Source organism: Hyposmocoma kahamanoa, unplaced genomic scaffold (genome assembly GCF_003589595.1).
Source record: "Hyposmocoma kahamanoa isolate Upper Pololo Valley unplaced genomic scaffold, ASM358959v1 66, whole genome shotgun sequence".
Classification (NCBI taxonomy): Eukaryota; Metazoa; Arthropoda; class Insecta; order Lepidoptera; family Cosmopterigidae; genus Hyposmocoma; species Hyposmocoma kahamanoa.
In genome coordinates this window covers 10,187,644-10,202,844 of record NW_020653854.1, presented here as the reverse complement: position 1 = coordinate 10,202,844, position 15,201 = coordinate 10,187,644, and the positions used below count along the sequence as shown (strand labels likewise).

General features: G+C 35.6%; 1 protein-coding gene across 1 annotated transcript in view; it reads right to left on the bottom strand.

The window, feature by feature from the left end:
- Positions 1-431: 431 nt before the first annotated feature.
- The window catches only part of LOC113231830, a 22,155-nt gene continuing 7,385 nt past the window's right edge, over positions 432-15,201 (bottom strand). Inside the window, exons 5-7 of the mRNA XM_026466363.1 lie at positions 2,865-3,043; positions 1,439-1,536; positions 432-460 (exon numbers count right to left, since the gene is read on the bottom strand). Of these exons, the coding sequence (XP_026322148.1) occupies positions 447-460; positions 1,439-1,536; positions 2,865-3,043 (291 nt within the window). The 3' untranslated portion in view covers positions 432-446. The remainder of the gene's footprint in view (positions 461-1,438; positions 1,537-2,864; positions 3,044-15,201) is intronic.

Below are 15,201 nucleotides of genomic sequence, written 5' to 3'. Positions count from 1 at the left end.
CTCTAGGGGTTGCTCTTTGTAAATAACATTTGTACACATTCAACATTTACAATATATATTTTTTTTATTTGAAACATCAGAGATCGAGACTACCTCCATGAGCTAAACGGGTTACTACCACGGATTTTTGTCATCCAAGTACGCAGAAGTTGTATAATACCTAACCTAATAACCTTTAGTATAAAGTTTTTGAAAAAAACGTGAAAGGTAAATTTTGTATATCAACCATTGATTGTACTAAATCGACTGTCCGCGCTTCTATAGAATTTTGGTTGAAGAAGAAATAAAAAACCATGTTCATTATAAGTAAGTTAAGTAAAAACTTATTAGTTTCATTGCCTTTATTTACGAACATTTTTTGCCATATTTTCTGTCGCAATTACCTTTAGAACGGCTACATATAAGTCCATTAGTTTTGTCTCCTAGTATTTCGTAAGGATGATGGTTTATTCTATTACCACTGAAATATGAAACACCATAATTAACCAATTAAAGCAAAACCAAAATATTCTATTAAACCACGCTAAAAGTATCACGGCGACAACAAAATAATACGACCACTGTTAGTACTTCAATATCGTAATGTTTGTATGTTAGGGCTCTAAGGGCGCTGGCCCCTAACCGATGGACGGGAAGGCAGGGAAAATTTAATTTATCAACAATGATGTATATTTCAATTGTAATATGGTATAAATTTTTATGCTCTGGGACCGGCTTCCGACTATTGCAGCTCATTTCTCTCAGCGTCTCGAAATTTATACCTTATTTCAATCGAAATAGCATAAAATACACAGCAATAAAAATGTCTTCTGCTTTGTCGTCCGCCGGTTTTCTTAACCTCCGAAGTCACGGGGACTTCAAAATGTTCACAATATGTGATGTGATCAGACCCAGATAATATCATTCTTATGATCACGTAAATGCCCAATGCACACACATTATAATGAAAATTTAGTGCTATATATTCTATTTGACCAAAGAGTATCTAGAAAAACATGTGCTATTCAAAACTGAGGGCTTAATTGCTCGGGCCCATGGGTTAATAGATCAATGCTTGGGCCTGAATTAAGTAATCATTGTTAGTACATTTCGATGTACATTGGGTGTTTAGCACTATTCCCATTAAATTTAGTTTGCTGGGTGTTAGGAGGTTAAGGAGAATTGAATCTTGTTATCATGGGTGCAGTCGCCGCAAGAAATTTTCAATGTTTTATATTTTTTGACCACAAGAAATTAGATCCTTTGTCGTATTTGGTATAGCTACGGAACGTAGGATTTCAAGGCCAATGTGCGTTACTGGGACCAACCTTACGCTATAACGTCAAAAATGCTACACGCATAACCAGCTTCACTAACACAGATAGACGTCCTACCACCTGCACGGATAACATAGAGTCCACTTTCCTGTTTAATATATCAGTAAATTATTATAAAATACCTTGGTGCATAGTTGCAGACCACAATGAAAGAGTTCCATTTGTCATTTTGAAACTGAGATATTGCGCAACCGATGTACATAGTGTCTGCCCATACCACCTGAAATGAAATTATTTTTATAACACAAGGTCTCAATACGTCAAAGGTCACAAGGTCACCTTTGACGTATCGTGGTAGTTTTAATATATAACAAACATCGTTGTAACATGGTTAGGCTACAATAATTTTTTCTCAGTGTAATATTACCGGTCCGCCATATTGGATTTGTAAAGGGAACAAACATTATGTGTGTGACTCAGTGGCATGCGTGTCGGCGGTTTTGTTGATGGTGTATATGTCAACAGCATCAGTTATGCGGATGACATGGTGCTGTTGGCAGCATCAGTCACTGCTTTACGACAGCTGCTCGCCATATGCGAGTCAGTTGCAGCATCTCATGGGTTAACTTATAATGTCAAAAAAACTGAGTACGTGTTCTTTAGGGCGGGAATCAAATTTCCTTTCTTTTTTCCACCTATTGTACTTAATGGTGTTCCCCTTAGGAGAGTGCACCAGTTCAAATACCTTGGACATTTGTTTACCGAAGACCTTAGAGATGATGCAGACATAGAGAGGGAGCGCAGAGCATTGTCAGTCTGGGCGAACATGCTTGCCAGCAGATTTGCACGATGTACGGCTACAGTTAAAATAACGCTATTTAAGGCATTCTGCACTTCTCTGTACTCGTTAAGTCTGTGGGTCGGATACACATCATGAAAGGGCTTACAATGCTCTGCGCATCCAATATAACAACGCCTTCAGGGTACTGTTGCAGCTGCCTCGAGCATGTTTGTTGAGGCATGCACAGAGAGTTTCAACGTAGTTTTACGCAAAAAAACGAACTCATAGATAAAGTGTGGGGCAGCAGTAACAGCATCTTGAAGATCATATCTAAGAAATTTGATTGTCCTTTGACGTGGAAACTCACTCAAAGGATGAAATCAATGTTAATTATTAAGTACTAACGTAGGCTAAGAGTTACTAACACAATTGTGGACCTATCAAGTTGTCTGAAATATAATTACCTAAATAAATAAATAAATTATTCGTACATAACTAGCTTATGTAGCAGTAATATTTTTCCTCCTAAATTACCAGTCCGCCGTATTGGTTTTGTAAGAGTTTTGTAACAAACATTCCTTTTACTTTATCTAATTTTGTATCACGTGCTGTATGGTGGTACTGGAGCGTACCTCTCCCAATAATGTACTTGGTTATGTACGGGTAACAAGGGACAGATTTTTATTACTTTTCAAAATAGTGGAAAATCAAAACGTTTTTGTACAGAAGTCGGCTTTAGAGATTCCGATTAATTAAAAAAAAAACTATCCATTATCATTACATAAGTGTACAAAGACGTTGCGAACAAGTACCACCTACGTTATTACCTGAGTATAGTGCCCAATAACATTAGATGTCTGAAAATCGCTGTATTCCAGTTTTTTAAATTTGAAATGCCTGTGCTCGTCGAACCATTCCTTAATGCTAGTATCCAAATCCAATTTATAATTAGGATTAGTACTGCGGCGTAAGTAAAGATTTTCCCCTGTTTCAAATCTCTTTGACGCTGAAATATTTTTTTACGATTACGATGAGATGAACACACCTACCACTGCCTACATCTGCCGTTCAGAGCTTTAAAGGTCGAAAGACAAAAGTGCGATGCGAGGTAGCATCGCAGAAATCTACGAGCTCGCACGACGCATTGCGCATTCCTGCGATGTTAATCTTCTTTGTGTTTTTTCCTATGTTTGCTTATCAATAACAGCAGTGCAACATTCCTTTAAGGATCCCTGTCGCTGCCTAGTTTAAAAAATACGTTTAGAGCCATTGACGATCGTCGAAGGAATGATTGCCCGAACCGTGGCAGTGAGACGCTTTGCCGCACGAAATCGCGTTGCGAATTCGCCTCGCGCCAATTCGCAGTTTTGTGTTTCGACCCTTAATCTCAAAGTTTTTCTCCTACCGATCGGGGTTTCGATCGGACGACAGGGAAAAACCCAGATCTGAGGTGCACTGCCACTGTGCTCCTCTTTTTGAGACACAAAGTTGACATATCCCTGTAGTTTCCACGTACTTCAAAATCGGAACGCAATAATGCTCACATAACTACTTGATGGCAGAAATAGGTACGGTGGCAATACTTACCTGGTCGAACTCTTTCGGAAAAAGCTCTACTGCTACTAATTTAAGACAAAGATCAAAATTAAATTATTTTTAACAAAGCGTACCAGAAATGTTTGTATTCTTTTTTTTATGATCCGAAGTGGCGGGACTAAGAAGTCGCGCGCCTGGTGGTAAGCGACACACTTGTCCATAACAGTTGCAGTGCCGCTCTGAGTTTTAAGTCCCAAAGATCTGAGGGGCACTGCCACTGCGCCAGTCACCTTGCGACATAAGTCGACAAGTCCCATGTGCCTGTAATTTCACCAGCCTCCTTCAAAAACCGGAACGCAGTAATGCTAAGTAAGGTGGCAGTACTTCCCTGGAGGAATTCTTTAACAAGGAACTTTACTGCTATTCTTTGTGATTTTATTCTTTTACTCAAATTTATTGATTGTATTTTGGTCATGGTTAACCATAAAAATATTACTTACGTACACCTACTTCAGGATTGTGTTGTATCTTATTTTGTTCAGCCCATTTTGCTGCTTTTTCGGCTAATTCGTCATCCCATACCTAGAAAAAATATTACCACGAACCAGGTCATTTTTAGTTTTCGTCGCCCTCTAGAAATAATGTGTCTTCTATCAAAGTAATTGACAATTAAATTATTTTTTCAGATCTAAATCGAGTATATTGTTTTGTCTCTATGGGATCTGTAAAGAGCTCGAAACGTTGGTTTGTTTGATAAATCACATATTTGAATCCCAAACAAAGGTTACGTTTCCAATGTTTAGCAATCGCGAAAACCTAAGAACTCGATATAAAGTTATTGAGTTACAATGATCTTATATGAATGAGTTATATGCGTAGCGAACCACAGAAATCGCTACAAATATTTTTGTATTTATAATGTTTTTGTTAAAATTTTAAATTTCAGGATATGAACTTGTTTTGGCGCCTTTTAAAAACATATTTTGTTGTAATCTTTTGGTTTTTACTTGCGATTGTCTTTCTACATTTGTTTATAACTGATATTGTGTAGTATTTGCTCTCCTGTCGGAAAATCAAAAGCAACGTTGTTAACGTTTACCAACACCTACGTACAAGGTGGCGCAAAAGTAATAGCATAATGTGAATTGTCTACCAGTTTGTTAGAAATGAAAAGAAATAGATCTATTTTCACGAAATGTTTATTTGAAGATGTAAAATTGATGACATTAAGTTGAAAAAATTATATCGATCAAATGAACACTTCTCGATTTGATGCACATTTGTGCTCGTTTTGCGGCATTTTGAATTGTTGCTCGCAAAATTCTACCTTCAAATTGGCGAATTCGTCGTTAATGTTAGCTTTCAAGACTTGCAAGATTTGAGGTTTGTTATGGTAAACGCGAGATCATAAGAAGCCTCAAAGAACAAGTCTGGCGCCGTTAAATCTGGCAATTTGGACGGCCAGTTAAAAACTTCAAAACGGGAGACCACTCGGCCCGGAAATTGGTTTCTCAAAATCTCCATCGTCGCCCGAGCATTGTGAACGGTTGCCCCGTCCTGGCGGAACCAACAATGCTCGAGACCCAATACAGTAACTTGCGGAAAAAAGAACTCGTTTAACATCTGCCTGTAACGCTTAGCAGTTACGGTTACGGTGGTACCGTGAGCTTCGTCGCACCAAGTTTAACAAATGTGCATCATCTACTCGGAAGGTGGTCATTTGATCGATATAATTTTTTCAACTTAATGTCATCAATGTTACCTCTTCAAATAAACTTTTCGAGAAAACAAAGCAATTTTTAAGAAAATGGTAGCCAATTCACATTATAACATTACTTTTGCGCCACCTGTTATTTATTTATTCACACATACTAATAATATGTACCTATTGATTTTTTGTGACTATATTAGTTGCTTTATGTAGGCTTAGAATGATAACGCATAGAAACCTAGTCCGCACACGCTAAGTGAGGCAAATTGAACCGCGCCAAAAGGGCCTACACGAGCTGGCGGGCGCAGTGCAACTTGCACCGCGAACAGATCAAGAATTTTAGCTAAAAATGACGAAATGTGCGGTAAATGAGTGTAAAAATACGTCAGACAAACATAAAATAGATACTAACATCACATTCCACAAGGAAGTAACGCGTTTCAACTTGTATTTTTATATAAATATTCACTAAAACCGAAAACTAACCTACTACTAAAACTAGCCTACATGAATTTCATGAATTTGATTTTTGCCTCACTTGTTCGTTTGATATGAAACTATCATTCTATGCGTTATTATTCTAAGTATGTAGGTATGTTAGTAATATTATACGTATTTTCTTACCTACTTTATAAACAAAGTTTACGACTGCACAATGTGCGTAAAAGCTATATAGGTTTATGCACATTGTTTTGTTTTGTTAATCGTAAATTTTAAAGCAAAATAAATAAAAAATAAATATAAAAAACACAAAAAAGTAAACTTTCAGCACCTACATAGTAGACACAATTCACACAATATACATATCTATTATATATAGTTTAATGTATACACAAAATTTAATTATTTCATTGGCATTTTTAAGTCAGTACGCTTCCGTTATGTTGTTCCGTGAGTGAGCTGAAAATTAGTGCAGAGAACACATCGCGCTTCCCAGCAAATAGAAATCGAGTTGTGACCATTGACCATTTTTTTACCGCGACTGGCATCACACAAATATCTTTTATATTTAGTGTCCTTGTTTATGTAAATGGTTTGGAGTTTATTTCTTTTTTGTTTTCTTTGTGGTTTTATTTTGTAATATTTTTTTCCCGAGTGCCATGGGCACGCACATAGACAACCACAAATTATATCCAAATTCACGAGAGACATAAATGTAGGCCTTGTACATATGGCCTACATTTATGTCTCTCGTGAATATTTCTCTCGGCCCGGGAATTGAACCCGGGACTTCTGCGTAGTAGTCCGGCTTAGTAATAAAAATAAAAGTAATTTAGTTTTACGTTTCAATGTTTTGATTATGTCTTGTTGTTTTTTCTTTTGTGGTGCCATAAACAAATAAATGCACTTTCTGTCTTATGTCTGAACAGTCCGGTATGTGACTACACAAACTATATACAATACTTTCCATATTTACTCTAATTTGCATAAGATTTACTTTTTCCAATATCAAGGAAGTTACAATACTTATTTACAAAGTATGCCGACACAAATATTACGAGGAACTTACCATTTGTTTCAAATTATTACCGGCTGGCTGATTTTTTATTTCACCTTTAGCTATAGAAAGTCTTCGACTATTGTGGCCTTTAACGAATTGTTTGATTTGCTTACACGTCAAATTTAACACTAAAACAATAATGCTCCCATATTCATTCTCTCAACTACGTCATACCCTAAAGTGTTATCATTTTTTTAATTTTAACAATATTCTCGATTACCACACGGACAATATAAAAAATAATTCTTTAAAAAAAAACAAAAGTAGTCAAAATTTAGGATTTGAAATATAAAGGCAAAATAAAAGGTCCATTATTTGTCGTTCATTATACACCTTGAAAGTGAAGCTATTAGGTACTCACACGTAGCGTGAATTGAAATTAAAACTGCTAAAATTATAACTATCCGCACAAACATTATTTCATATTAAACACTTAGAAAAAAAATAAGGAATTCAAATAATTGCCGTATTTAAAATATATACATTATTATCATTGTAAAAGAGTGTAAAAGTAAGAAATTAAGTGCCGCTAATGCGTTTACGTTATAAGGTAAGGCATTTCAATTTGTATGTACCACTGCTGATAAGGCAATTACAATTTTTAATTATAAATATTTGTTAATTTCTTTGACGAACTGCTCTAGGGTTAGCAAATATAATGTAATATTTTTATTATGATAACAAGTGACAGGACGAACAAGTCGTGCCCCTGATGATGGTAAACGATACGCCTGCCCATAGCAGTTGCATTGCCACTCACATCTTTAAATCGCAAACATCTGAAGGTCACTGCCACTGCGCCTGTCACCCTGAGACATAAGTTGGCAAGTTTCATGTGCTTGTAATTTCACCAACAGCCCTACCTTTCAAAACTGGAACGGTAATGTGATTTCTGTTTAGCAGCAGAAATAGGTAAGGTGGCAGTACTTCCCTGGACGAACTCTTTCACAAGGAGTTTTGCTAGTATATATTTTACGATACTTTGATATCATTGAATAAGTACTCGTATCAAAATATCTTCAAAAACAATATCTAATTATAAAATGATTCACTTATCTCCACACATGGGTATGTAGACGACAGCACAGTGGCAGAGAGTTATGTGCCAGACGCCAGAGAACAGCAAAGAGATCCAGTATAAACGAGAGGCGATGGTCTCCCGGTTGAACCTGAGCCTGAAAGCGGCTTCCGACTAGGAAGACGCGAACAGGGTCAGTATTCTTCGTTACTTATTGGTCTCGTGAATGGAATGTGGTCGAGAAAAACTAAACGATGACCTCAGACAGGGCCGACCACCAACTGCAGAAACTCATGGAAACGTCATCAGGGTAGAGTGGCTATTGCGGGAGAATAAACACATTACACATCGAGAGATTCAAGCTGAACTGAAGATTAGATCACAGACAGTTTCCACTATCTTGCATGAACATCTTAGGGTTAGAAGGTTGCTTCGCGATGAATATCTCATTCTCTCACTGAAGAGCAAAAGTTTCGTCGAGTTGATTGGTGCAAATTTATGCTAGAAAAGTTCGAAGGAGGAACTTCCCAAAACATATATATCCTACATACCTACTGACAACGTAGCTGATCCAAGATTCGTCAGATGGTCATCTGACGAATCTTGGATCAGCTACGTTCCTTTCACAAAGCAGCAATCAAGAATGGTTGTCTGAAGAGGACGAGGTGCCAAAAAATGAAATCTGATTTTTTTGACGCAGTGGACGAGTAGCAGTAATACCTCTGAAGACCATAGGACAGTTACTAGTGAATGGTATTGTGAAGTTTGTCTGCCTCAAGCTTTCGGGAAGTAGAATAGCGAACGCCCAAGGAGCAGCGTCAGCGGCATTCTTTTTCACTAAGATAACGCTCCTGCTCATACAGCTGCTAGAACCATCGCCTATTAGACAACTTCGGGGGTACAAATGTTACCCGATCCTCCGTACAGTCGCATTTATCTCCATACTATTTCTTTTTATTTTCCACAGTAAAAAGAATGCTTCGTGGGCGAAAAACACCGCAGACGAGACCGTAGAAGAGAAACGTTTTTTAATTGTTTTGAAAACTGGTTCAAACGAAAGCATATGTGCACAGGGGTTGGAGGGGATATTTTGAAGAAAAAAAACTATAAACTTTTTTCATATTCTAACTATTTTTCATTTCACTCACTATTTTTGGTATAGCCTATGTATATCTGTAAGTATTCCATTTTGATCGCGTGCCTAGGTACTATAGGGCGCCAGAGTGTTGCACTCACAGGACAATAGCACCCATACGCTACATTTGTTGCACCAATCTTTTAAATTTTACTTAATTTAAAAAATTGATGACATAAATTTGTACGGTAGCTGAAAACGCGTATCTAATTCGTCGCTTCGAGCCTTATAAACCTCAAGGCTTTCCTTTCTAACGAAAAGCGTACATGGCTCATCTCCGGACATATTTTATAGGGTAAAACCGGGTTAGATGCCCCACTCTTTGAAAGGGTCTCTTAATTTTAAAATTATTAGTTTACCATGAATAATCCCTATGGATATAAGTAGTTTAATATTTTAATATATTATATTCTATTCTATATTCTATTCTATTGATTTTGAAGAAATTGGCTTTTTGCAAACCTATTTTTTTGAGAATAGATGCCTACCTACATGGATAGACGCCACACGATGAAAATACTAAGATGGTTAGATGCCCTTTAGAATAAAATTAGTAAAATTCATAACAAAATGTTTTATTTGTAATCTTTAATATAGGGGTTAAAGTATGAAATTGCCGTTTTATTGCAATAGGTTCTTTGAATTTTCATAGAATCTTCATGGTTTGAGGTTTTCGAATGAAACTTTTTTCAAATGGTTTCTGTGATTTTTTTTTTTTTAATTTGAAACATTTGAATATCGACTTTCAATTGTTTTTGTTATTCAATTTAGACAAGAAAGATGGATACTGCGAAAATTCGAGTGATTTTTTAATACGAGTTCCGACGCGGAACTAACGCGGCAGAAACAGCCCGCAATATCAATGCTGCGTTTGGAGAGGGGTCTACTAATGAACGCACCGTGCGATTTTGGTTTAAACGCTTTCGTGATGGAAATTTCGACTTAAAGAACGAGTCACGAGGAAGACCACAGGTGAATAACGATGAATTAAGAGAGATAGTGGAAGCCGATCCTAGTCAAACTACCCAGGAATTAGCGGCATGGTTTAACGTTACCTTACCCACAATATTGACTCACTTGCGTCAAATCAATAAAATAAAAAAAAATACGAAAAATGGGTGCCTCATGATTTGACTGATCTGCAGAAAGAAACGCGTGTTGAAACTTGTGTTGCCTTGTTGAACCGGTACAGAAACGAAGGAATATTGGATCGAATTGTAACATGTGATGAAAAGTGGATTCTTTATGATAACCGGAAAAGAAAAATGCAATGGCTGACCCCAGGTCAAATGCCACAACAGTGTCCTAAAGCAAAACTTACCAATAAAAAGGTAATGGTAACTGTTTGGTGGTCTCAGCATGGTGTTATTCACTATAGTTTTCTCCGATCTGGTCAAGCAATAACGGCAGATGGCTATTGTGCCGAACTCCGAACCATGTTGACAAAACTAGCAGTAAAACAGCCCCGACTCATGAATCGATCTTCACCATTATTGCTCCACGACAACGCGAGACCTCACACAGCACGAGAAACCATTTTGACCCTTCAGGAACTGCAGTTAGAAACCATTCGTCATCCTCCGTATTTACCAGACCTTGCTCCAACGGACTACCATTTTTTTCGTGATTTGGACAATTATCTACGTGACAAGAAGTTTTCTTCCCAGGAGGTAGTACAAAATGCTTTCACACAGTTTGTGCAGTCTAGATCGTCGGAGTTCTATCGCAAAGGCATTAATAACCTTCCCATTAGATGGCAGCAATGTATACATTGCTATATGATAATAATGGCAACTATTTTGATTAAATAAATTTGTTAAAAATTAAAAAAATAAACAATTTAGATTTTCAGTACAAATCGGCAATTTCATACTTTAGCCCCTATTATATTGTATACACGTATTACATCTTTGTATTGTTGTAACTATCAAAGCATTCTATACAAAAATGTTCTCTGTTTGAACTGTGAATAATATGTCTTTTTGGTACTTTTACTCACTTTTAAATTACTATCATTTAGTTGTCTTTTTCACTAAAATAATGTATTTTTTATTTTCTTTACTTTCTTGTCTTGTCCTAAGGTGCCCCTAACCTAATCTCGAAAAATCGAGGCTACTATCCTATTCGATATGGATAAATGCCCTTTTATTATTTAACTAAGCTATATACAAAAGAGCGACTATTGACACCTAGATGCGCAGTTAATGAACCAGTGTATAGTTATAATAAAAATAAAACGGAATTTATTATAACTTACAAAGCTATGCGACATTAAATACTTACGTCTGAAATTTTGAACCGTTTGTCGTGTTCGTGGAAATAAACGCATGCACAAGATAAACGCGTCTATTCCACTTGAAGCCCTGCAGGAACTTTAATGAGTGGTGTCTATACTCCTGATTTAAAGTAATTATTCTTTGTTGCGATTTGGGGAAGTTAGGTTTTATGAAAGCGAGGCACCTATCCCACTGCGGCATTTATCCCGGTTTTCCTCTACGGGAAAAAGATAATAAGCGGGTGGTTAGTGAGCAAAATTCATATTTTGTTGTAACAGTCGACGCGACCCGTAATCGAATATAATTAATTTTTTTGTTCGGCATTTACATGTTATTACAACAGTAACAGTCAGTATTAATTCAAACGAATCACTATCCTATAACACTAGTATTTTAACTACAACTCTCCTATGCAAAAAACAGGCACTTTTGAATCTTTCGATAAATATGCAACAAAATGTAATAAGAATCTAAGATTAAAAAAAAACTTTTATTATGTAAATTAGCTTTCTGTTTGATTTTTTACCTTTAACTGAGAATTAGCCTTTATTGAGCAATAGCTACTAAAGAAAATGAAAATTGGTATCAAGCGGGGCTTTCTCTTGCCGAGATAACTTCTGCAATTCTTCGTGACTTGCTTTGACAGAGGTTTTTTATGATTTCTTGCACAATAAGTTTAAATTCGGTCATAATACAATTTTTAACTTCCCGGATATTTTGTGGGACTGGATGTAGTGCGAACACGTCGGTTTAGAATATGCCACAGATGCTCTAGGGAACTTTGTGCTGGCCAATCTAAACGGTAAATCCCAATCTCAGTCAGGTAAGCGTCTACTTCACCCGCTCGGTGTGTTTGTGCATTATCGTCCATGAAGACAACATCAGCGCCTGTGACGGCCAGAGCTAGTTGTGCATGATGAATTAGGAGTATCCTGATGCGTCCGTTGTTTTTTGAGAGAGCCATTTTCAATTAAAACTAAATGGTTCGGTACGATTTTCCTATTCAGATCAAATATCAAACTCTCCCTCACTTTATAGGGGTCCACGCCGTACAATTCTGGGTAAACCTCAACCTTATAAGGTGCCCAAGGAGTAATATAGGACCTCTAACCAGTTTTGGGCTATGTATTTCAACTTCCAGAAGTCCCAGGCTAGCACAACTGTCACTCCTTCGAGTGTGTATTTGATTTTTGTGTTCGTAAAGCTTGGCTCATATCTGATCTGATCCTAATCTCCTTAGGTATCTCAAAATCGTGTCCAGGTTCTCTGAACACTGATACCAAACCATTGCGACACATACTTTGGGTAGGTAAAACCTTATGCTAAAAAAGTCACTATTTATTGATTGTTGTCATGCCTACATAGTACGGTATACCTAAAACTTCACGGTAAACCAATTTCAACAATTGGAATAAATTAGAACATTATCAATAAATTAGAATGACTTAAACAGTAATTTTCATTAAACGACGCAGTATCTAACCACGCAACACTTAAATTTTTTTGTATGGAATACAGAATGTTTTTTTTAAATAATTCTAATTATTATCATTATTTATTTGTGGAGCATTGGCCACAGAGCCGTAGCTTAAATTAGCAACAAATAATTAAGAAATTCAAAACGTCATAATGCTTTTGAACTAAACATTTATTTGTGAAAAAACTACAAAAACCCGCCATTTTTTGTTTAAATAATTTTAAACTTTTCATCGGAAGAAATAATCACTCAGCATTAGGTGGATGTTAGAGGATGGAAAAAAGTAAAGAGAGGTTGGATAGAGGTTGAAAAGTAGAAGAGGAGATCTTACCTGCCAGTGGTCCATGTTTCTAATAATTCTTATGTATATAAAATCTCTTTTTAAATAATTGTAAAGAAAAGTTTTCGGTGTCCGTTGATTTGCAAAATGTTTGCAAACTAGTAACTCGTAATTCCGTGTGTTTTTTTGTAGAAGAATTAATTAATGCTTATTTATGATTATCTCTTGTATAAGTACTTGTTTTTGTTTTTTTGGAATTAGAAAAACCGTAATCGTAAGAAGCAGTGGTCATAAACTTTTCTTTAGACAAGAAATTACAGTAGATAATAGGAAAATATCTCGACAATAATATTGATGACAAATGACATGATAACAATGAACAATTAACCCATAAATAATTATTGATTTTTTGCATGATAATAATTATGTTCATTATTTTATAAAACTTTCCATTTAATTTGTGTAGCCTCTGTTTCTTTAAGTTTCTTTATAGTGCAAGTTTTTGAAACATATTACGTATTGTATAGATAGAATGATAGAATGTTTTATGTGATCTTTAACGAATACTATACGAGTAAATAAATTTATTTTACAGTAATTATTAACTTGCCAGCTCACAAAATTACAGAATCAAATTGCGCCTGATAAAAAACTCATAATTTCTTTCTGTCTAATACTAAAAAAACGAAGTATGTTATTTGGGAAATGTGGCAGGTTTTACAGTTTTTATACGAATTAATTTTAAGTTTAAGTACATTACGTTTTAAGCTTCTTGATTATTTGTTACTATTTTAAGCTGATGGCTCTGAAGCTAATGCTCTATAAATAAATAATAATATTATATTTGGTGCACGATATTAGTAAAAAGACCCGTTACTATTTGGCCGAAATACGTAGTTTTTCAAGAATACAAGAAAATTGGTTGTACAATGTAGTTAACAATGAAGGTGACATGTTTATACTACATTTATAGTAATTATACTATAATATATATACTATATATACTATAATTATAAATCGTACATTTCACCAAGAATCTGACATGCGAATATTTTACATATTTCTTCACTTTTGATGTAGCAGACTGAATCGACAGCCGTCATTCTTTATACCCGAAGGCTCGCACAACATAATTGCGGCGTTAGAAAATATTTTCCGATGCTTACAAACATTACGATTATTCAAAAAGTACCAAACGATTTTACTTGAAATAAAAAGAAAACTATTCTATGATAATATAGTGTTTTATTTGATGAGAAATTCAAAGTGATTTACCACCTTATACCATCATATACAATTTCTCGCCAAAAATACACACAAGGGAAAATAATGGTGTTGATGTATAAATAAATCATTTTCATAAATATTAGGCAACTTTGATGAATACGTAACACTTTTTAAAAATTTAATTTAACAAGTTTTGTCTTTCATACAATATAAATGGACTAAGTTCCATGGAAAAGACTGGCCGGTTTTTTTCATTTCTGGTATTTGTCAACCAATAATTTTCAAAATTAAATCACTCTATACTACCAATAAATTTATAGAATTAAATTTATACAATAAAGGAAAAACAGTTAAATTTATAAAATAGCATAAATAACAATTACAATTTAATCATAAAAGTCAAAACAGCTTTATAATGGAAGTGACCTAATCACATAATGAAAATGAGTTTAATACCGTAAAACGACTTTAATAGTTATTTGTTCAACAAGAGAGCAAAGTCGTTTTTTGGTGCGAGTGCTGTTTTTGAGTCCTGAGCAAGCGAAAGATTCTATAGTTGAATCACGAGCGTAGCGAGTGATTCAGAATTAGAATCTTGAGCGAAGTGAGGGACTCAAAAATACGAGCTGCATAATAACTTTGCTCTCGCGTGATACATACAACTTTTCACCTCAGCAGCGAGAACATATATATATACTAAAGGGACAAGTAATAAAAACACGTCATGAAAGCAAATGCATCATTGTATATTTACAAAAATACAGAATTTACAAAAAATTAAAAGTGGAACGTGAAGTTTGTACAATTCTGTAGATTAAAAGTTACTGTTTTATTTGGAACAGTAATCGTCGTAGTGTTTGCTACTTGAGTAGTGGTCGAGGTTTCATTATGAGTTGAGCTGGATTGTGACCCTTCCCGCACCGTAAAAGTTGGTGATTCTGGGCGGGTTTGGGTATGATTCGCATCACTGGAGGTGCTAGGTTGTGCCCAAGAATGCGAAGTC